Raw genomic sequence first — 24,009 nt, 5'->3', positions numbered from 1 at the left:
AGCATTATGGATCCTCCGGTTTGGCTGTCGGCAACCGGAGGGTATGAATGCTAAGTCAGACCTGGCTTTTATTTTTTGACTAACAAACTTTTCATTTCTAACCTTACTAAATTAATGTGTTTTATTTTATATCATTATTTATCTTAGTGTTATATAAAAAACATATAAAAAACTTTTAGATATGTTAAGGGATGTGTTGAAAAGTTTTGAGAATTAAGGTATCTGTATCAGCGAATCTGATGTCTATCTTAGATGCTTGGTTAAAGTTAGTGAGAACAGTGTTACATGTCAGTTTACCTGTTAGATTAGATTTCAGCCCTTAACTCTGCAAGTTAATTACCTTGGGAGTGGTCAGGCTTGTTGTACCTTTGTAGGACTAAATTCACATGGAGGGAGGTACTGCGGTAATCTGCTTCAGTTTAGTATTGAAAGTAGCTAACTTTTTGATATCAACTTTAGTTAGAGTTGAGATATTTATTCTTTTATGCTCGTGCAACAGAATAATCTCGAATAAACAAGTGTTTTTTTTTTGTTTTTTTTTCTTTCTTTTTTTTTTTTTTTTTTTTTTTTTTTTACTTCTATCCCTGTCTCTATTTAAAACAAAACTAAGTGAGATCCACAAACTTGCCAGGAAGGGGTTAATGATCAGCTGATGATGTAGAAAGGTTTTGGATCCTCCTAGTTTTAGTCATCTCAGAGTGTATATTAAGTTCACACTGCTTACAATGTTCAGGCTAGTTTCACTATGAGGAAGAAGGAATGTTCATCGGGAAAGATGCTTCAGACATCATATCTGTTATGTGTGTTGGGGTGACTCTGTCGACTGTACTGAAAGTGATCAGTCAGAACACTGGTCCGACCATACTGATAGTCCCTTGCAGGAGTAAAGGAGGGCATGCCATTCTGGAGCTTTTCTGGAAGTTCACGATGGTGGTCCAACCCCTGAATTTCTGAACTTGCAAGAGGAAGTAACTGCTTCTTTGCCTCCTGGTTAGCATCATACTTGGCCTTGTTATAAAGAAATACTCCAAGAATTGCAGTTAACATTCCAACAACATTGGTTATAGTCACAGGGTTACGAAGCATTATGAGAGACACTGTGATCACCATGATCCTTTTGGTGGCATTTGCCACAGAATAACTGAGTGGACTGATAAGGTTCAGAATGCTGAATGCAATGAGATTCTGAGCAAAGTTGCATGTTCCACTGATCACGAGGAGGAGGAGCGTCCATGACCACTGAGAAACAGAAGTCAGATCACTCTCCACTAAAAAGGATGACAGGTCTAACAGCACCCAAGTGGGGATCATGAAAAAGACAGCATGACAGCCTAGGAGGTTGAGTAAGCGCAAATGATGAATGCGGGAGTCTCGGAGCACCTTCTTGGAGAAGATATTCTGCAGAGAAAAGCAGAGAGTTGCAGCCAATGCACTGATCAGACCCCACATGTCAAAGGAGATCTCAGTGACTGTGGCCAGGAGGACACCTCCTATGATTGGAATGAGAGAAACGTACACCTTAGTTGTTTGCTTTTCCTTCATTATAATCCTTGAAAGAAGTACCACCCATATTGGCATAGTCGCCTTTACGGTGTGTGCATAAGACACGGGCACTTTCCAGATGCTGAAATGCGCAGACACTGAGGCGAAGTACTTCCCGAAGGCCAGCGGGATGATGTACCAGCGGTAATAGCGAGCGGGCAGCTGGGTGTGCGGGACCCCCCAGGCGCGGAGCATCGGGGGCAGGAAGCAGCAGATGGCCAGGATATGGAATAGGGACACAGTCACTGGGTATGGGAAGTTGTTCAGGATGATCTTGTTCACCACGTTGCCACCAGAGCTGACAGAGTACCAGAGAAGGCATAGCATGGCCACCCGGGCCCCCTCTCGTACATTACCGAGCGCCGCCGGTCCGCCACCCCCCGCTCCGGACACCACCGCCATGACCCCAATCCTCCTCCTCTTCCCCTAGGGGGAAGCGTCACACCAGACCGGGACACACACACACGAGAGACGTGGAAGTTTTGGATCCTCCTAGTTTTAGTCATCTCAGAGTGTATATTAAGTTCACACTGCTTACAATGTTCAGGCTAGTTTCACTATGAGTAAGGGACGCCTCAATAGTCCCGAAACGCGTCAGTTTTCTAGCGGTTTTTAACTCACCATGTCCAGTGTCTACCTTGTCTACACTATGTTTTTTTGTGTTTAAATGTATACTCCAGCCTATGGTGGCAAACAGAAATTTTAAAAGGATGAAATAAAAAGAAAAGTTTTTACAAGCTGTGAGTCGCGGACCCTTATATCGAACCTTCGGTTTGACAAGATTATACTTCTAGTTATATTCTTGTACATAGGAGTAGTATTATAGTAGTTATATTCTTGTACATAGGAGCAGTATTATAGTAGTTATATTCTTGTACATAGGAGCAGTATTATAGCGGTTATATTCTTGTACATAGGAGCAGTATTATAGCAGTTATATTCTTGTACATAGGGGCAGTATTATAGTAGTTATATTCTTGTACATAGGGGCAGTATTATAGTAGTTATATTCTTGTACATAGTGGTAGTATTATAGTACAGGTAGTCCTCGGGTTACGACGGTCTCGGGTTACGACGTTTCGTGGTTACAACTAGAGATGAGAGCTCCCTTGTAACAGAAAACTGCCAGAACTCCTGAGTAGCAAGGACTAGCCTGCGGCAAATCAATGCTGGTTCTACAGCTGGCTTGTCCTTGCTCATCGGAAGAGAGCTGGCAGCTAGCTGTTATGAGCCGCTGCACACTAAATCACTGTGATCCGTTCCTATGCAGCGTCGGTATGGTAGGTTTCCGACTTACGTCGAAATTCGGTTTACGACGCCGCACAAGAACGGATCAACGTCGTAAGTCGAGGACTACCTGTAGTTATATTCTTGTACATAGGAGGCAGTATTATAGTAGTTATATTCTTGTACATAGGAGGCAGTATTATAGTAGTTATATTCTTGTACATAGGAGCAGTATTACAGTAGTTATATTCTTGTACATAGGAGCAGTATTATAGTAGTTATATTCTTGTGCATAGGAGCAGTATTATAGTAGTTATATTCTTGTACATAGGAGCAGTATTATAGTAGTTATATTCTTGTACATAGGAGTAGTATTATAGTAGTTATATTCTTGTACATAGGAGCAGTATTATAGTAGTTACCGTATTTTTCGGACTATAAGACGCACCTAGGTTTTAGAGGAGGAAAATAGGGAAAAAAAATTTTGAAGCAAAAAATGGTAAAATATTTAATATATGGGAGTTGTAGTTTTGCAACAGCTGCAAGGCCACATTGACAGGTGACCCTGCAGCTGTACGGGGACGCATAGAGTGTTTTTTCTACTGTTATATATATTCTAGGGAAAGGAGTGATTTAGAACTTTTATTTCTAAAAAAGCAGTATTATAGTAGTTATATTCTTTTACATAGGAGGTAGTATTATAGTAGTTATATTCTTGTACATAGGAGTAGTATTATAGTAGTTATATTCTTGTACATAGGAGCAGTATTATAGTAGTTATATTCCTGTACATAGGAGCAGTATTATAGTAGTTATATTCTTGTACATAGGGACAGTATTATAGTAGTTATATTCTTGTACATAGGAGCAGTATTATAGTAGTTATATTCTTGTACATAGGAGGTAGTATTATAGTAGTTATATTCTTTTACATAGGAGCAGTATTATAGTAGTTATATTCTTGTACATATGGGCAGTATTATGGTAGTTATATTCTTCTACATAGGAGTAGTATTATAGTAGTTATATTCTTGTACATATGGGCAGTTTTATGGTAGTTATATTCTTCTACATAGGGGGCAGAATTATAGTAGCTGTATTCACATCACTATTGTAGTTATATCTTCATATTACTAGCCTAGCACTGTTAGTCAGTTTTCAGTGTGTGACAGCTATAACATGATGAAATGTGTGTGTGTTTTCATGCTCTTCCATGCACAAACAAGTGTGGCCTCCTCAACATCACAGAGACTCTCAAAGGGCCACTGGTACACGCATTGTAACGTGACTTTAGCCATTATGTAGTCCCAGAAGAATCATATGAGCAAACCTGTGGCAGATGTATGTTTGTATGTGCAGTAATATGATATCTGCCTGCTTTATTCTTGCACTGCTTGTATATATACGTGCTTAGCACAAGCTGTTATGTGGTTATTATCATCTTGGATTATGGACAGGCATGCTATGCGATTGTCACTCGATACACTACATCCTGAGCACCCTTATATTATGTGATCCTTAACTACTTTATTCCTTTTCTTATCTCGTATATACTCGAGTATAAGCTGAATTTTTCAGCACAGCCGCAATATCAATGTATAGAATCTCCCATAAAATAGTGGGGGAAAAAAGAAGCTTTACATTTTTTTAAAAAAGTTGTAAATCCCTCCTTTTCCTAGAATACATACAAAAGTAGAAAATGACTGTGAAACACAAACACATTAGGTATCCCTGTGTCTGACAGTGCCCGGTCTACTGAATATAGGGGATCTGCAGGGGCGGATCCAGGGCCGGGCGAGCCGGGCAACCGCCCGGGGCCCCGCGCTTAGCGGGGCCCCGCGGCCCGGCCCTAACACAATGGTCCCGGTTAGCCTCGGCATAGTCAGGCAAGTGCCGGGGCCCTCAGAGCCTCTGGGGGCCCCCGGCACTTGCCTGTCATGATTTCAGCTCATCGGCGTCCATCCGCCGATGAGCTGGAATACATACGCGATGCAGGAGCTGTGAGATCAGCTCCTGCTTTAAAGCTCCGGCCTGGCTTGCGTGTGTAGGCGCGATGACGTCATCACATCACGCTTACACATGCAAGCCGGGCCGGAGCTAAGCAGGAGCTGAGGTCACAGCTCCTGCATCGCGTATGTGACTGGAGAGAGGAGCGTCGGGGGAACGATGGAAGGTGAGTGATAGAAGGTGAGTGTAAGTGTTTGTTTTGTATTAAATATTAAGGTGGAACATAATGAAGGGGGCCCATGAAACTGGGGGGCAAATGAAGGGGAGGGGGGGAACGGCATGACACTGGGGAAGATGAAGGGGGTGGGGAGAGAACGGCATGAAACTGGGGACAAAGATGGAGGGGGCCCAAAGAAACTGGGGGGCAAATGAAGGGGAGGGGGGAACAGCATGACACTGGGGCAGATGGAGGGGGGGAGAACAGCATGACACTGGGGCAGATGGAGGGGAGGAAAACAGCATGACACTGGGGCAGATGGAGGGGGGAGAACAGCATGACACTGGGGCAGATGGAGGGGGGAGAACAGCATGACACTGGGGCAGATGAAGGGGGGAGAACGGCATGACACTGGGGCAGATGGAGGGGGGAGAACAGCATGACACTGGGGCAGATGGAGGGGGGAGAACAGCATGACACTGGGGCAGATGAAGGGGGGAGAATGGCATAACACTGGGGCAGATGGAGGGGGAGAACAGCATGACACTGGGGCAGATGAAGGGGGGAGAACGGCATGACACTGGGGCAGATGAAGGGGGAGAGAACAGCATGACACTGGGGCAGATGAAGGGGGAGAGAACAGCATGACACTGTGGCAAATGAAGGGGGGGGGAGAACGGCATGATACTGAGGCAGATGAAGGGGGGAGAATAGCATGACACTGTGGCAGATGAAGGGGGGAGAATAGCATGACACTGTGGCAAATGAAGGGGGGGGGAGAACGGCATGATACTGAGGCAGATGAAGGGGGGAGAATAGCATGACACTGGGGTGGATGGAGGGGGGAGAACAGCATGACACTGGGGCAGATGAAGGGGCGAGAACGGCATGACACTGGGGCAAATGAAGGGGGAGAGAACGGTATGACACTGAGGCAGATGAAGGGGGGATGGCATGACACTGGGGCAGATGAAGGGGGGGAGAATGGCATGACACTGGGGCAGATGAATGGGGGGAGAATGGCATGACACTGGGGCAGAGACAAGGGGGGACATGAAACTGTGGGCAGATAAAGGGGGAGAATGGCATGACACTGGGGACAGAGATAGAGGGGGGGACATGAAACTATGGGTAGATGAAGGGTGTATATGAAAATGGGGAGAGATGGAGGGGGGACATATAATTTACGGGTGACTGTAGGAGGATTATACTGTGTGGAATCACATGAAAAATTAATGAGAATGGGCGGATTCAACATAAAAGTGTGTGGGGCCTAATTTGCTGCGGCGCGCTGCGCGTAGGGCCCCACCAAAGTCAATTGCCTAGGGCCCCGCAAACCCTGGATCCGCCACTGGGGATCTGCAGTGCTCCTGTTCTGTCAGGATGATTAATATGGTTAATAGGAGCACTGCAGATACCCTATAGTCAGCCAGGCTGAATTCCAAGTGGGGGAAAAAAAAAACAGTCCTCAAGCTCAGGGAAGGGGCAGACAGACAACCTAACAGCCCCTCCCCTTCCCCAGTACCCAGCATCTACTGCACCCGAAACTCCGACCATTTTAATTTTTGATATTTTCCAGTAGCTGCTGCATTTTCCCCCCTAGGCTTATACTCGAGTCAATAAGTTTTCCCAGTTTTTTGTGGTAAAATTAGGGGCCTCAGCTTATATTCGGGTCGGCTTATACTCGAGTATATACGGTATATATTTTATCGTTAATATTAAAATAAAGATTTAGATATTTTTCATATATATATATATATATATATATATATATATATATATATTGTGTTCCTTTAATGAAGAACTGAATGTACATGCATGGTCACACTCTGGTGCGTCTTCTGGACCTCCTCAATTGATATTAAGTAGTTTCTTGAAAAACCTTAAAGGGGGGTTTGTCCACTAATGTGGCTCTATAGGAGATGGGATAAATTGTAGATTTTGGGGGACCGATGCTGAGTCCCCCACCGATGATAAATATAGGGTACATATACATTTTTGTTTTAATGTAGAAACAATCACACAGATAAATACCCCTTTTCATGTTTGGCGCCCGTTTTTCATGGTTGTTTTGTAAGGAAACACGGAAATAACTGAGCCCTCCTTTGTAATGAACACCCCATCATTTTTATTTTTGATCATTTTAACCCCCTGAAGCTATTTCATAGTGGTGAAGATATCTCCTGATATTTCTATGACAAAGGTGACAGCGATCAGTTACACAACCAGCTCCACAAGATTACCGTAAGTGTATTCTGGGAAACTAACAGCAGCAATAGTCAGTGGTTCCTGCTAATACTAAGGGTTAAGGGTCATAGATATAGGTAGAAGGAGATTCTGAGTCTAATACACAGGATATAGGATCAGGTTTATCTAGTCCCAGTTCTGTGGGGGATACTGGAAGGGTAAAATTCTGGTGACATCTGTCTGGGTGACTCCTAGTAGTCAAACAAAGAAGACAACCTTACCATGTAGCCAATCTAGGCCTATGTCTAGGTCAGCAGAGTTTACAGTGAGCATAAGGCGTGAGTATTAGTATAACAGCTTTTGGTACATAACCTTCATTTTATCATAAAAGCGAGAAATTTACAATTCTTAGGGAATATAAAATTAATCCTTCAAAAGAAATAATTATAGATTACACTAATATTTTAATAATATGTCAGGAGGAGCCCCCCTAGACTCATCTATAAAGGTTGTGTTAGGAAATACATTCATGTGTTTTAGACAGAGGTGGGAAAAAATAAAAAAGTAAAAAATAGAAAAAATATTAAAGTAAAGTAAAATAGTAAAGTAAGAATGATTTAGAAAATAGAGATGTAAATACCGTATATACTCGAGCATAAGCCGACCCGAATATAAGCCGAGGCCCCTAATTTAACCACAAAAAACTGGGAAAACTTATTGACTCGAGTATAAGCCAAGGGGGGGAAATGCAGCAGCTGCTGGAAAATTTCAAAAATGAAAATGGTCAGAGTTTTTGGGTGCAGTAGTTGCTGGGGAAGGGGAGGGGGTGTTTTGGTTGTCTGTCTGCCCCTTCCCTGAGCTTGAGGACTGGGTTTTTTTTTTTCCCCATGTGGAATTCAGCCTGGCTGAATATAGGGATCTGCAGTGCTCCTATTAACCCCTTCCAGATGGAACAGGAGCACTGCAGATCCCCTATATTCAGTAGACCGGGCACTGTCAGACACAGGGATACCTAATGTGTATGTGTTTTGCAGTAATTTTCTACTTTTACATGTATTCTAGGGAAAGGAGGGATTTACAACTTTTATTTTTTTAATTTTTTGAAAGCTTCTTTTTTTTTTCCACTATTTTATGGGAGATTCTATACATTGATATTGCGGGTGGTCATAATTTTTATTTTTTTTGCTGACTCGAGTATAAGCTGAGGGGGGATTTTTCAGCACAAAAACTGTGCTGAAAAAAGGGGCCACACGGTGGCTCAGTGGTTAGCACTGCAGCCTTGCAGCGCTGGTGTCCTGGTGTTCAAATCCCACCAAGTGAGCTCTATGTGGGCTCACAATCTACATTTTAAAAAAAAACTGTGCTGAAAAATTTGGCTTATACTCGAGTATATACAGTAGGTTATTTTTGTCAATTAAAATTAATACTAAAGAAAAATCTAAATCCCATCAATATTTGCTACAGATTAAACAGGACACACTTGTTAAAGGGTTTTTTAAGATATTTATTATGCGGCTACTTCATCCAATACTGAGGGGCCGCTGTAGGTAAGTAATCGCTGCATTTGGCCATAAAAATGGAGCCGTGTCCCAACTGTGAGACCATCGCTTCATCCTTGTGGGGTCCTGTGGTTAGGTAATAATTTGTCTTTTAATCTTTAAGATGAAATGTGGGTCATGGAAAGACTTAAAGGGAATCTGTCACCATGAAAATGTTGTGGAATCTGCAGAAAACTATATAACCTATTGATCAGCCTCTCCTGCTCTATTATATGCCGGAATGCAGTGAGAATACTGTAAAATTTGGGAGAGTTTTAATGATTTTGCTCGTTCTTTCTAGTGAATAGTAATGTTAGATGGGTTGTTCAGGAAATGGAGGTCCTAGAGGTCAGGAAAAAAAACAAACAAACACTTACCTGTCCCCGATGCGCCATGTCTCCCACCGCTGTGCAGTCTCACATCACCCGAGGTCTTCTGGAGGAAACCCTCAATGCATATGCCTGCTGAGGCCAATCAGTGGCCTCAGCACCCTAAGGAAAGGAATCTGTGACATATGTGAGTGACATCCTGGGTCCTTTCCTTAGGAAGATAGGGTAGAATAACAGGTTACGCCCCCCCCCCCCCCCAAGCAACGGACTGGGGCAATTGTGACACCATTATCTTTGATAGATAGGTTTGTGTGAGGTTTCATGGAAGATGATAAACTCAGTTTTCTCCATGTTGAGTTTAGAAAGTGAGAGGAGAAGAAGGAGGCTATGACTACTGGATACTCTAGAACTCTGGACAGAAAAGTTGTAATGTCTGTACCAGGGAGATATATCTGAGTGTGCTTGGCACAACAGTGGTATTGAAAACCATGGGATTGTACGAGTAGGCCAAGGTTGAGGGTGAACTGGAGAAGTCCCAGGGTCTTAAGGAAGATGCTAAATGTGCTGATAGTGAGATATAAAGGATCCAGGAGAAAGCCAAGTCTATAATGCCAAGGGTTGAGAGTCACAGTAGATGACCCAACTCTATATGACTTAATATGGTATTGAAAGATGTGTAAATAGAGCTTTATCTGTATATAACACATTCCTTGAAAATGTAAAAGCAAAAATAAATAAGACGTCACCTAAGGTTGATGAAATCATGTAAGACTCTGACCTTTCCCACTATCTCTCCATAGTAACTGGAGAGTTTTTATCTTCTAGTATTGGCTTTGCGTTCATGACTACTGACTATTACTTTATATGGCAAACTAGTGCAGTACAAATGACATCCCGTCACCTCTGATACTCCTGATAAAGCTAACCATATAAGCTCTACCTCCGCTCATGTATTCATTCTTTACATCCTTCACTTACATCGTAGTTGAAGACTTCTCTCAAGAATGTCTTTCTCTGGAACCTTTGAGTTGCAGTCCCAGGAAAATTATGAACCTTTCATGAAAGCCAGTGGTAAGTGGCAAAGAAATTCAAGCTGTAATGGAAGAGGTGAGAAAGTAGAGTAGTAGCCACAGGTCGAGAGCTTGTTCATTGAGGTGGCATCTAATAATGGACCAAAGCTGAGGGGAGGGAGAAGAAACCTTCATTAGGTCCTCAATAGCAGTTCACTGTCAGTGATGTCACTGTATCATGATGGTTATGTAAAGAGCCAACCAAGGGATGGTAAAGAAATACGTAGGGAGAAGGATGATGTCTGTATCAAGATGAGTTGTCTTCTTACACTACATGGTGGTGGAGTCAATAATAATGGGTTTTGGCATCAAGAGTTGTACATATGTGTTGTATTTGGCAACTGTGATCGGACATTTTTACCTCGGTCTAACTATCAAACCTTACCTTTGAAGTTCTGAAGGGTTCAGCAATGTCTTAAAGGTTTCCTAGGATCTTAAGAAGTTTTGAGATGATTGTCAATGCTCTTGGTTTCAGGAATTCCCGCTGATATAATCGAGAAGCTAAAAGATGTCAAGAGCGCCACAAAGATGGAGCAGAATGGAAATCACTTTGTGGTGAGCGTGGTGACGGAAGGAACCACAGTCCTACGTAACGAATTCACCATTGGTGAAGAGACAGATATGAACACAATAACAGGAGATAAAGTCCGGGTAAGGAGATCATGGTCATTGTCTTAAAGGAACACTAAATATTAAAGTGGTTTCCAGGATTGGAAAAACTTGGCTCCTTTCTTCCAAAATCAAGGGCAATTTTGTATATGGTGTTGCAGCTAAACACCATTCACAGTGGTAGAGATGAACTGCAATATCAGACACAACCTATAGACAGGTGTGGCACTGTTTCTGGAAGAAATCCTGATTTTTAATCCTGTTCGACCCCTGTAACTTTACTGCCTGTAAAATAATCATAATTTCGGCACTGATATCTCCCCACTGTCAGAAGGGCATTAGTTTAGTGTTATCACTGTGAGGAACGCCCGCTCTGACCGTACAGGGCTACGTTAGAGTACTGTTGGGGGGGATGTTCCTTACAGCCCAGCAATGACACTGAGCTACGAGGAACGCCCTTCTGACAGTGGGGAGATATCAGTGCCGAAACTAGCAGCACCAATATCTCCACTACTGGGGTGCATATCTTAGCACTAGTGGTATATAAATCCACACCTTCATCAGGACATAAAAGGTCCTCTTTAGGATTAATAAATTGTGTAATATACTTTATGGGAAATCCTGCATCTCTTTATTTTTTCCTCCTTTCCCTATAACCAGCTGAAATCTGTAAACTTAATACTGTACTGGTATAAGGGCTCTTGTATATCCAGGGAAAGTGAGGAAGTTGGGGTGGAGGGGGCCCTTCTAACAAATATACAGTACTGTGCACAAAAATTACAAGTTAGAATTAGAAGTGACTGCCCTCCAGCCTGTGATAGAATATATTACAGCATGTATCAATGACATACACGCTGCCAGAAAATCCATGGTAAGCATTAAAGTATATACGTCATTTCAAGTGACTATGCAGGATAAGCTGCCATATGTGACAATGGGCAGCATGGTGGCTCAGTGGTTCGCACTGTTGCCTTGCAGTGAAAAGTAGGAGTAGCTATGAGCCAAGTTTTACTCTTCCCAGTGTTCCTAACAGGTCTGGAATTGGAAAAGCTTGCCCTAAAATATCATATATTCTGCTCAGCGTCATTTTGGAAACATCTATGAACCGTAACATATTGGCAGTAACTGCTGACCGAAGCTTTTCTTATTTTTCTAGACTACAGTTAATCTCGTGGATGGCAAACTGGTTTCACAGCTGAAAGCGGCCACCGCCGTCACCGAAATTTCAGGAGACATCCTCACCACTGTGAGACTGAATTTTATTACTATTATTATTACTATTATATATTACATTATTATTAATTATTAGATTATTAGATTATTTCCATTGTGTTTCTCATTAGTATATTAATCCAACAATGTTGTACATTATAATATTAATTCCATGGTGCTGTACATTATTATATTAATTCTATGGTGCTCTGTACATTATCATATTAATTCCATGGCTCTGTACATTATTATTAGAGATGAGCGAACGCCGTTCGATCGAATAGGTATTCGATCGAATATCAGGCCGTTCGGGATATTCGATTCCAATCGAATACAAGGCCGCAAACGCAGTAAAAATTCATATCCCCTCCCACCTTTCCTGGCGCTTTTTTTGCACCAATAACTGTGCAGGGGAGGTGGGACAGGAACGACAACAACAGAGGCAGTGAAAAAAATTGAAAAAACCCATTGGCTGCCGAAAACATATGACCTTCCATTCATAAGAACGGCCGCCGCCCTATTCGTGTCATTTCAGTTTTGGAGTGATAGGGAGAGCTTGTTCTGAGGGCGATACAGTGCATTTAGATACAGTGCTTTCATAGCTTTGGTTATGCAGGAAATAACAGCTCTTTTCAGAGCTTAATACATTATGCAGCGTAGCAGCAGAGGACGTGGGCGAGGACGTGGACGTGCATACCCAGCTGTATATCCACTCCACAGTCCAGGTACTGGGGAGGGGCTGCCAGCAGCATCAGGGGACATGGGTGAGGACGTGGATATTCAGCTGGGTATCCACTCCATAGCCCAGGTACTGGAGAGAAGCTGCCAGCACCCAATTTACTCTTCCGCCTCATACTCCTCATCCTCCTCCTACAACACCAGCCCCTACTTCTGAATGTGAAATTTTTTTATTTTGTCTTTATATTAAAAAATATATATATATATTTCCATGATCTCTCCCCCCCCCCCCCCCCAGGGGGTTGCAACTCAATTTTTTAGGGCTCCAGCCCAAGGGCCTGCAAAATAATTTTTTAGGGCTCACCCCAAGGGCCTGAAAATGAATGTTTTAGGGCTCACCCCCAAGGGCCTGAACTCTAATTTTTTAGGGGTCACCCCAAGGGCCAAAAAAATGACACACTGCTGTTGCATGGCTCTAGTCACCAAAAGGGCATAAAACACTGCGTTCTAAAGTATCTACTCACTCCAAGGGCCAAAAGCACTGTATTTTAAAGGCTGTACTCACGCCAAGGGCCAAAATCTAAATCTCTGCTTTTTAAAGGCTCAACTCACCCAAAGAACCAACAAATCTCTGCTGGTGCAAGGCTGAACTAAGTTAAAGGGCCTAAAACTCTGCAGGTAGAGGCTGAAGTCACCTGAAGGGCCTCAATCTCTGCTGGGAGCTCAGTTTAAGGGCCTGTAACTTAATTTGGAAGGGCTCACGTTAAGGGCTAGAAACGTGAATTTTGGAAGGTCTTACCACATCACACACACACACACACACACACACACACACAATGACAGTTCAGGGTGAGGACTAAAGGATTTCTCATTGCCTATTCCATCTGTGGTTGTCATGGGCCACGTGATTTAAAGGGGGGCTTGTTAATGTTTGTTGAGCTTAAATTGGGGTTTGTGTCCATCCATTTGGGGGAAGAAAGAAGGTTTCCAGGTATTTTCCCACTTTGATAGAGGTTTTTTTGAATGTGGAAAGTGTGTAGTTGTTAGGCTGTGATAGTGGGGTAATACAGGGACTTTGGTGTGTTAGATGCCCCCAGACATGCTTCCCCTGCTGTCCCAGTGTCATTCCAGAGGTGTTGGTATCATTTCCTGGGTTGTCTTAGTGGACTTGGTGACCCTCCTGAGTCGAATGGTGGGATCCCCTGAAACAAAGCATTTTCTCCCATAGACTATAATGGGGTTCTATATTCGTTTGAATAGTCGAATATTGAGATGCTATTCGAAACCAATAACGAACATCGAATATTTAACTGTTCGCTCATCTCTAATTATTATATTAATTTAATGGTGCATTATTATATTAATTCCATAATACTGTACATTATTATATTAATTCCATGGTGCTGTACATTATTATATTAATTCCGTGGTGTTAAAACGATGGATCAAAGATGAAAATTATGTGCAGTGATTATGTGCAGTTCCTGGAGCACTGAAGGTGTGATCGGGGCCTAAGAATAGCACATTCAGTGCTCCAATAAATGCGGTAACCACCGCACATCATTATCTACAGATTATATATAGATTGCAGCTGTGGCAGCCTTCGTCTCTATATACTTTGTTAATCGCTAGAGCTGTAGGGGACTATAGTGTCAGTTTTTCCCTTGGTCATACAATGTTTTATGACGATTCAGATTCCCTCATACGTTCTCATATATATAATATCACCTGGAGAGTAGGTGCACGTGATCGTTGTCTAACAATATATACCAGTATCTCCTGGGAACGGGTGGCTGGGTGAGCTGTGTCTATGTGAGTGCATTCAGGGGTCTCGGAGTTACTTAGATGTGGACACTTGCCCTAGATTTAGCACTTTGACACTATTTGGCCACCGAGGGTTCTATGAACAAGTGGTTATGGTATTCCATATAGTACACCTACATTAGGGGGTTTGAGTATTATATGACCCACTATGGGTATATGGGTGAACGTGAATTATTATTAGCCCACCTGGTGTTACGGTATTCTGTTATCATATCACCTTTGATTGATGTAGTAGACGTCCTTACACAAATGTTTATAAATTTATCATTAAAAGTTATGTTTTATATTTTTATTTTTAACCATTCATGATCTGTGAAGTGTTAGGCTTACCTTTAGTATTGTATTTGGGATGACTGCATGGGAAAGAGACCCGAAATTCCATTGTTATTTTTGCGTTTTCATACGATGGCATTCAGTCTGGATTATTATGATTATATCAATATTATATTTGTGTATATATAATAGATTTCATGGCTGGAGTCAAACAATTATATGTTGTGTTTCATCTCTCAGGTTATTACACTGAATGACATCGTCTACAAAAGTGTGAGCAAGAGGATCGCGTAGATGAGAAGGCGGTTATTACTGTCACTGTGTAAAATAAACAAGGAATTAAAGAATGAAAAACTGAGTCTCATGTTTCCTAAATATTCCTATACAGTCATCTAGTTATAAAGCTTCAAATACATATGTATGATGTACATTGTTATATATAGGAGCGGTATTATAGTAGTTATATTTTTGTACATAGGAGCAGTATTATAGTAGTTATATTCTTGTACATAGGAGCAGTATTATAGTAATTATATTCTTGTACATAGGAGCAGTATTATAGTAGTTATATTCTTGTACATAGGAGTAGTATTATAGTAGTTATATTCTTGTACATAGGAGTCAGTATTATAGTAGTTATATTCTTGTACATAGGAGTAGTATTATAGTAGTTATATTCTTGTACATAGGGGCAGTATTATAGTAGTTATATTCTTGTACATAGGAGCAGTATTATAGTAATTATATTCTTGTACATAGGAGCAGTATTATAGTAGTTATATTCTTGTACATAGGAGTAGTATTATAGTAGTTATATTCTTGTACATAGGAGTCAGTATTATAGTAGTTATATTCTTGTACATAGGAGTAATATTATAGTAGTTATATTCTTGTACATAGGAGCAGTATTATAGTAGTTATATTCTTGTACATAGGGGCAGTATTATAGTAGTTATATTCTTGTACATAGGAGGTAGTATTATAGTAGTTATATTCTTGTACATAGGAGTAGTATTATAGTAGTTATATTCTTGTACATAGGAGGCAGTATTATAGTAGTTATATTCTTGTACATAGGAGTAGTATTATAGTAGTTATATTCTTGTACATAGGAGTAGTATTATAGTAGTTCTATTCTTGTACATAGGAGCAGTATTATAGTAGTTCTATTCTTGTACATAGGAGCAGTATTATAGTAGTTCTATTCTTGTACATAGGAGCAGTATTATAGTAGTTATATTCTTGTACATAGGAGAGGTATTATAGTAGTTATATTCTTACAAAATAGTTTTTCCAAAACCGCAGCTTTGATGTAAGGGTCCGCAACTCGGAGCTTTTAAAACAACTTCTTTATTTCATCTTCTTAAAAAATCAGTTCGCCACCTTAGGCTGAGGCACACATTCATATGAATGTGTGCCTCAGCCTTGATACTATAAAGGACGACAAGGGTGAGCTACTTTATATTTTTCTCTTTGTATTTAGTTATATTCTTGTACATAGGAGGTAGTATTATAGTAGTTATATTCTTGTACATAGGAGCAGTATTATGGTAGTTATATTCTTGTACATAGGGGCAGTATTATAGTAGTTATATTCTTGTACATAGGAGGTAGTATTATAGTAGTTATATTCTTGTACATAGGAGCAGTATTATAGTAGTTATATTCTTGTACATAGGGGCAGTATTATAGTAGTTATATTCTTGTACATAGGAGGTAGTATTATAGTAGTTATATTCTTGTACATAGGAGCAGTATTATGGTAGTTATATTCTTGTACATAGGAGGTAGTATTATAGTAGTTATATTCTTGTACATAGGAGGTAGTATATTATAGTAGTTATATTCTTGTACATAGGAGCAGTATTATGGTAGTTATATTCTTGTACATAGGAGGTAGTATTATAGTAGTTATATTCTTGTACATAGGAGGTAGTATATTATAGTAGTTATATTCTTGTACACAGGAGCAGTATTATAGTAGTTATTAATAATAACTACTATAATACTGCTCCTGTGTACAAGAATATAACTACTATAATATACTACCTCCTATGTACAAGAATATAACTACTATAATACTGCTCCTATGTACAAGATAATAACTTATTATCTTGTACATAGGAGCAGTATTATAGTAGTTATATTCTTAGTGAAGAAAAAAGGTCCAAACAGGTTGTTTGAAGGATCCGCAACACATGGACGTGTAAAATCCGACTTTTATTTCATGACTTTTTTTAAAATTTAGCCACAGCAGGCAAAAAGCGCAAGATTGCTTAACAAAAATACATGGTGAAGAAACAGGTAGAAAACGTGATTTAAAACCACTTGTATAGGAGACTACAAGCCTTTTGGCACACCAAAACTGCATGGACAATAGGTGTAATCTGGTTCTGCCAGTTTGGTAGAATCATTGCACCACCCTCTTTCCAGAATATATAGTACTACATTGAGGGGGTGAGGGAGAAGGGGGAATGGCACCAAGTGGGATATTGGATGGGGCAGCCATATGAAAAGTTTCCTGAGGACTCTGATAACAGTCATTACCTCCGGATCTCCATGGATTTCATTACCAGCAAAGACCTAGAGGTTATGGGACCTTCTCAGCTTCTGAGCGGGCACATTATTTAAAACCCGACATCCTATTATAACGGATATCGGGAAGAGGTAAATTTAATTTTTTTTATTCTATGTATGAAATAAAAATAGTTTTAGGGTTATTTCCTCCACTCTTATAGGTGGGGTCTATAAAATGGCTCTACCTGGCTTATGACCTAGTGACATTTAGGCAGACTTTTTAATAGTCTTATTTTGTCTTAGTAAAGAATAAACTTTGGGTGTGTCTGGGATTCTATGAACTCTTAGCAATAAATGTCAGACGCTTCTCGTAAAGGTTTTTAATATTTTTACAGAGCAAGTCATTGACCAGACTCGGGATGCCAATATAATGGTCTTCTGGGGTTGATATTACAAAAATCATATACATAAATCACAGATATTTCAGAATTATGATGGACTTTAATGGTCTTTATAGCTCACATGCTCTTGTGGTTGCTCTCTTGCCAGTATGGCACCAGTGTCCAATACTCTTCCCAGTTCGCTCAGCTTTACTGTGGTATAGGGCACATTTTATGTCAGTGTTAATCTTTAACCAAATATAAATCAAGAAATGTTATCTCCCGGCTGATCATGAAGAAGAAAGAAGCTACTTAAGGCCCTGGTCAGAGCGCAGAGCTTCTACATTCTCATCACCTCTGGTTGAAGAACATCGACCCCAAAAATGGCTTTCAATGGAACCTATCAGCAGCAATCCCATGAAAATTTTGAGGCTTTCATGAAAGCCCTAGGTGAGTTAGACGTCCTTTAGAAGAGCAATGGGGTATATAATCTATTATAGGCTAGTATAGTAACTAAAACGTCTGGTGAATATCTTAATAGAGTTTCTAGAATAGAATATTCTAGAATTGGGTCTAAGGGAAACTCATTACATACACAGTTACATAGTAGATGAGGTTGGATAAAGACATTAGTCCATCAAGTCCAACCTATAACCCTACAATTCCCTACAGTGTTGATCCAGGGGAAGGCAAGAAAAAACCCCATGAGGCTCATGCCAATTGCCCCATTTCAGGGGAAAATATTCCTTCCCGACTCCAAGTCTGGCAGTCAGTATAAAAACCCTGGATCAACGTGTCCTTAAAATCTACATGGCCTATTTTTTTGTTTCTTACTTTATTTTTGTGTTTCTGTTGATTTTTTTGGGAACAGTTGTATTTTTTAACAGTAAATATAATGTTTTAAAAATATTGTTTTTTGTTTTAGTAGAATAAAACAGTATTTCTTCAATTTTGAAGGGTTTCGTTTTTGGAGGCTTAATTTTTACAGCAATCATTGTGCGGTATAAGTGAGATGTTAAGTTTATTTCAAACATTTATGGCAATACCAAATGTAGAACTGCAAAAACGCTTTTGAGGCTAAGGATCCATGGGACGTCCTGCGGCAAAAAAGTGCTGCGGGAAAAACCGCAGCACCAACGCATCGCGGTTCTTTCCGCAGCACTTTAGACAGGAAGTTCGCAGAGATTTCCTCCGCGGACTTTCTGTTATGATTATAGCTACTGGAAAGCCGCTGGCATTTCTGTAGATCTAATTGACATGCTGCAATTTCCAAAACCAAGTGGGTTTTGGAAATCGAAACGTGTATGTGCTGCGGATTTTACCGCAAAGTGGGCAGCCCCTGGGGCTCCAGCCTAAAGATTTGGGGTTTTTTAAGGTTGGTACAGACAGCACTACAATAGAGCTAGGTGAGACACTAAACCACCAATCCATTAGAAGCTTTGAGGCATTTTGTATTGCAAACTATCTTGAAAGATTCTCTTCAATTATTTGCAAGTGTTTCTGTTACACCGCCCTCACTACATTAAGGGTGCGTTCACACGGTGTAACGTGCCGCGTGACCTGGCACGTATACGCCGTGTGAGATTTTGAGCGCTGTATATGCTCCCATTGATTTCAATGGGAGTTAGTCTCGTATACGCCGCACTATTTTGCGGCCATGATTTTGCGGCCGCAAAGTAACGCGGCGTATACGATCCAGGCTCCCATTGAAATCAATGGGAGCGTATACGGCGCTCAAAATCTCACACGGCGTATACGTGCCAGGTCACACGGCATGTTACTCCATGTGAACGCAACCTTAGGGTAGGTTCACATGGAGTTTTTTGGTCAGGGTTTTGAGGCCGTATTCGCCTGAAATCAATGGGAGCCTCGCAGGTCTTTTTTCCAGGAGCCGTTTCTTCCGGCTCACGGAAAAAAAGAAGCGAAATGCTCATTCTTCAGGCCGAGTCGCCTCGGAATTCGGCCTGAAGACACTCCCTCCTCTGGACTAGGCCCATTCATTGGGCCTAATCCGGAGCAGAGTGCGCGGTTGGATACCGGTGTAGTGCACCGGCTTTCAGTCGCGGTTACCCGGCCTCCGCCTCAGGTTCCGATCCAAAAAACTCTGTGTAAACTTACCCTTAATGGCTGGCGAGTGGCCACACCACATATTCATTATCATTTACACCTAGTTTGTGACATAAATGGTGATATAAATCTATTCTAGTAAGGAGCTGACATAGATTGTAGTCAAGGAATATGGACTTCATTCAGGATAAGGTGCGCACTGTGCATGAATTAAGTGCATCCTCCGCTAGTGTAAGGGACACCATTATTGGCATACAATACGTGTCTTCATGAAGTGTTCACCATAATGATCAAATAACATGATATTTTATGGTTGTTCGTTATAGACAGAGCAACTATTGGTGCATTTACATGACTCGTATTGGTGCATTTATATGATGTATTATGGGTGCATTTACATACTCAGGTTTCTCCATGCAGCATTTACAGCTAAAACCAGAAGTGGGTCAAAAAATATCAAAGGAGTAACCACTGTCATTTATACTTCTCCTCCCATTACGATTCACGCCTGGTTTTGGCTTCAAAAACTACAAGCCAAAAGCGGAACATGTAAATGTGCCCCGAGTGATGAAATCTAACATGTCTGACATGCCGGATCCTTCTTTCACCTGGATTGCTTCTTACAAACCTATACGCAGTAGCATATTTGAGAACTTACAATGTCATGAAGCTATTTAGTCTGATGTTAAAGGGTAAAAACATCTTCAAAATCAAAGTCTCCAACACTAGGTTCACACCTGCATTGGGGTTTCCGTTTTTCGGGTCCACTTGGGGACCCGTAAAACGGAAACCCAATACGCTTAAAAGGCGGTTACCCACAGAAATCTGCATGCCCCATAGACTATAATGGGGTTCGCCAGGTTTCTACCCAGTTTCCGCCCCTACCAGTCTTTTCAGACCCCAGAGTATAATAATGGAGATCCAGGTGGAGAAAAACATAAAAAAAACTCTGTTACTCACCTATCTCCCGTCTCCTACGATCTTCAATTACGTCAGACGTCACATGACCCGGGACGTAGGCCAGGGTCATGAGACATCAGACGACTAGGCCGAAGTCTGCACGGATCGTGGAGAGGTAAGTAACAGTCTTTTTTATGTTTCTTACCTCTCCTGGGCCGAGATCATTATACTCGGGGGTCCTAAAAGACCCCCGAGTATAATGATAGCAGCGGTAGCCCTGTGGCAGCTGCCTCTGCTGCTATGCCGGTAGTTACGCCACTGCGCCCATCCCCCATTCAAGCAGAATGGAGGACAGAAGCCCTGTATGGTGATCAAGTGCAGATGTGAACTCAGCCTTGTTCATATTTACTATGTTTACAAGAGTCCAAAAAATTAGCAGTTTTGTAGCAAGAGCATTATAGTGGTTGTCCTAACAAAGTTGGATGCTGATGACCTATCGACCAGTCACTTTGCTAGGTCCTGGACAGCCCCTTTAAGTCTTATCTATGTAACAGCCAGTCTCTTGTTCTTAGGTATTCCTGATGACTTGATCCAAAAAGGAAAAGATGTCAAGAGTGTAACAGAAATAGTACAGAAGGGCAATCACTTTGTGGTCACGGTGACTACAGGACCTAGAGTCCAACGTAATGAGTTCACTATTGGACAGGAGGCTGAACTGGAAGCTTTCAGTGCTGAAAAAGTTAAGGTAAATTGGTCATGCTTATAATACACCTGATACTCGCCAATCTAAACACCGTCACCGTCTGTATCTGTTTCTTTTCCATTGTCTCTCCATCCAATCCTTGAAACAATAGACTGATCTACAGCATACCATAACTACCTTCAATAGAAACATATATAACTTTTACTGTCTAATTTTTTTCTAGGCAACTGTTAATCTGGTGGATGGAAAACTGGTCGTAAACCTTAAAGGGGTCACTTCAGTCACTGAGATTTCTGGAGATCTTCTTATCAATGTAAGAATCATACAATGTATTAAGAATGGATTTACTTGCTAAAGTTTTGAGACTTTATTTTAGATTGTGGAGCATTCAGTGTTTAGATGTAGCAATATTATATTTTATAGAATTGTTTGTTAATCATTATCTGATTAGAGATTGGTCATTCTTATCCAGATAGCATTAGATAGAATAGGGGGAATTTTTTTTTATCCCATCTAGTTCTCTGTCATAGATGGGTGATAATCAGAGCTGGGAAAAACTCTCAGGATTTGTTTCAGCTTGGGTTTGGTTGGCTAAGTCCAAGGTGATTTTGGATCAGACATGTTTCGTACAAACCACACCTGAAATTGAACAATTAAAAAATAGTGTAGAACACTGTCAGGTTTCTAGGAACCTATCTATAATACATAGTGTATAACGCTGTCAGGGCTCCTAGGAATCTATCTATAAAACATATTGTAGAACACTGTCAGGGCTCCTAGGAATCTATCTATAAAACATAGTGTAGAACACTGTCAGGACTCCTAGGAACCTATCTATAAAACATAATGTACAATTACTGTCAGGGCTCATAGGAACCTATCTATAATACATAGTGTATAACGCTGTCAGGGCTCATAGGAACCTATCTATAAAACATAGTGTAGAACGCTGTCAGGACTCCTAGGAACCTATCTATAATACATAGTGTATAACGCTGTCAGGGCTCATAGGAACCTATCTATAAAACATAGTGTAGAATACTGTCAGGACTCCTAGGAACCTATCTATAAAACATAGTGTAGAACACTGTCAGGACTCCTAGGAACCTATCTATAAAACATAGTGTACAATTACTGTCAGGGCTCCTAGGAACCTATCTGTAAAACATAGCGTATAACACTGTCAGGGCTCCTAGGAACCTATCTATAATACATAGTGTATAACGCTGTCAGGGCTCCTAGGAATCTATCTATAATACATAGTGTAGAACACTGTCAGGGCTCCTAGGAACCTATCTATAAAACATAGTGTAGAACACTGTCAGGACTCCTAGGAACCTATCTATAAAACATAGTGTACAATTACTGTCAGGGCTCATAGGAACCTATCTGTAAAACATAGCGTATAACACTGTCAGGGCTCCTAGGAACCTATCTATAAAACATAGCGTAGAACACTGTCAGGGCTCCTAGGAATCTATCTATAAAACATAGCGTAGAACACTATCAGGGCTCCTAGGAACCTATCTATAAAACATAGTGTAGAACACTGTCAGGACTCGTAGGGTTCTATCTATAAAACAGTGTATGACACTGTCAGGGCTCCTAGGAACCTATCTATCCATTTCCTAGCTCTCTAAGACAAACACAGCTGTAGATATGTCAAAGTGAAAGTGACATTATTATACTCTGAGGTGTGAATGAAAGTATAATAGGTGAAGGCCAAAGGGAGGTGTAAAAAAAATTAAAAAAAACTTTCATACTTACCTTCCGTTACTTGTTTTGGGCCTCCTCACGGTGTTCGGTCTCATAAAAAAACAAATAATTTGACCCTTTCTTGGACCAAAGATGTGCCACATCCCACCTTCTGAGCAATGAGTGTTGGGATGATATGTCTTGACATATTTAGTACAGCTCACATCAGTATACATGAAATCTACTTCAGTACCTGACCAGCATAAATTTCCATTTCGGTGCATTGGCATAAATCTCCTCTACTGGGAGGCCCGCGCCTCTTGATAGTTCAGGCACAGATAGCAGCACTCGAGGCCCTTATTAAGACTGGCATAGGAAATGGCAACTTTAACAAATTCCCTCCAATAAATTGACCCTGAGGTCATGTCCAGACAAGACAGAATTGCCACAGATTTGCGATGCAGATTTTCATACGCTGCCGTGACAATTTATTTTACTGGCTTACAGTTGTTTCGAATCTTTATTTCCTATTCCTATTACCTATGTAACCAACAGCAGCTTATCTCCACCTTGTTAGAACTATAAGCTCCACCCACAATGAACAGATCACAGCAGTATTATGAATACAGCTCTGACTCTATCCTGGCTGAGACTCGATACAACTCTAGCTCTGTACAATTTACATCAAGCAAAGTATTTACAAGGTGACTCAGTAAGGGGATTTATACTGTGAAATGTTTTTTTTCGGACATGGAGTTCTCCTTTAAATTTTACATTGAGTTACCATCACTGCCTGTTTTATATTTTTCAGGTTTTAACTATGAATGACATTGCCTACAAGAAAATCAGTAAAAGAGTTTAGAAGAAAGAAGTCCGCAGTGTTGGATTGATATGCGCAGACTTAGAGGAACATTGTATGTCATTATAATACAAGGTTGAAATAAAGGCGTCTTATTATTAATGTCACAACCTACAAATTTGATGCATGATATATTGCTCTGAAGATGTTGTAGGGTTTGCCTTTAGAACTGTGATTCATTATAAGCATACATGCAGGTAACAGAGGACCCAGGGTGTGCAACGAAAACATTCCC

The 24,009-nt window shown here is 40.9% G+C and overlaps 3 protein-coding genes across 3 annotated transcripts; 2 read left to right on the top strand and 1 right to left on the bottom strand.

Annotated features, from left to right (window-relative positions):
• Positions 1-753: 753 nt before the first annotated feature.
• Positions 754-2,006, bottom strand: LOC142196224 (solute carrier family 35 member E1-like). Its single transcript, XM_075266442.1, has one exon. It carries the CDS (start codon positions 1,942-1,944, stop codon positions 781-783), a length of 1,164 nt encoding a protein of 387 aa, XP_075122543.1. The 5' UTR covers positions 1,945-2,006; the 3' UTR covers positions 754-780.
• A 7,985-nt stretch (positions 2,007-9,991) lies between these two features.
• Positions 9,992-14,947, top strand: LOC142196235 (fatty acid-binding protein, liver-like). Its single transcript, XM_075266451.1, has 4 exons — positions 9,992-10,058; positions 10,533-10,708; positions 11,823-11,912; positions 14,894-14,947. Exons 1-4 carry the CDS (start codon positions 9,992-9,994, stop codon positions 14,945-14,947), a joined length of 387 nt encoding a protein of 128 aa, XP_075122552.1.
• Positions 14,948-17,933: 2,986 nt separating this feature from the next.
• LOC142196214 (fatty acid-binding protein 1, liver-like) lies at positions 17,934-23,777 on the top strand. The gene is made up of 4 exons (XM_075266433.1): positions 17,934-18,000; positions 21,090-21,262; positions 21,444-21,533; positions 23,727-23,777. The coding sequence occupies exons 1-4, from the start codon at positions 17,934-17,936 to the stop codon at positions 23,775-23,777; spliced, it is 381 nt and encodes a 126-aa protein (XP_075122534.1).
• The last annotated feature ends 232 nt before the right edge of the window (positions 23,778-24,009 follow it).

The sequence above is a fragment of the Leptodactylus fuscus genome, chromosome 1 (genome assembly GCF_031893055.1).
Source record: "Leptodactylus fuscus isolate aLepFus1 chromosome 1, aLepFus1.hap2, whole genome shotgun sequence".
In the NCBI taxonomy this organism is placed as follows: domain Eukaryota; kingdom Metazoa; phylum Chordata; class Amphibia; order Anura; family Leptodactylidae; genus Leptodactylus; species Leptodactylus fuscus.
The sequence above is the reverse complement of the archived record's forward strand: the minus strand, read 5'-3'. Positions and strand labels throughout refer to the sequence as shown.

What these genes read in the sequence shown, in the direction of transcription:
- LOC142196224 (XM_075266442.1), bottom strand. Translation starts at nt 1,944, where the DNA reads ATGGCGGTGGTGTCCGGAGCGGGGGGTGGCGGACCGGCGGCGCTCGGT.
- LOC142196235 (XM_075266451.1), top strand. Translation starts at nt 9,992, where the DNA reads ATGTCTTTCTCTGGAACCTTTGAGTTGCAGTCCCAGGAAAATTATGAA. An exon ending in TAACAGGAGATAAAGTCCGG is followed by an intron (nt 10,709 to 11,822) that starts GTAAGGAGATCA and finishes TTATTTTTCTAG; the next exon opens with ACTACAGTTAATCTCGTGGA. An exon ending in CAGGAGACATCCTCACCACT is followed by an intron (nt 11,913 to 14,893) that starts GTGAGACTGAAT and finishes TTCATCTCTCAG; the next exon opens with GTTATTACACTGAATGACAT.
- LOC142196214 (XM_075266433.1), top strand. Translation starts at nt 17,934, where the DNA reads ATGGCTTTCAATGGAACCTATCAGCAGCAATCCCATGAAAATTTTGAG. An exon ending in GGCTTTCATGAAAGCCCTAG is followed by an intron (nt 18,001 to 21,089) that starts GTGAGTTAGACG and finishes TCTTGTTCTTAG; the next exon opens with GTATTCCTGATGACTTGATC. An exon ending in CTGGAGATCTTCTTATCAAT is followed by an intron (nt 21,534 to 23,726) that starts GTAAGAATCATA and finishes TATATTTTTCAG; the next exon opens with GTTTTAACTATGAATGACAT.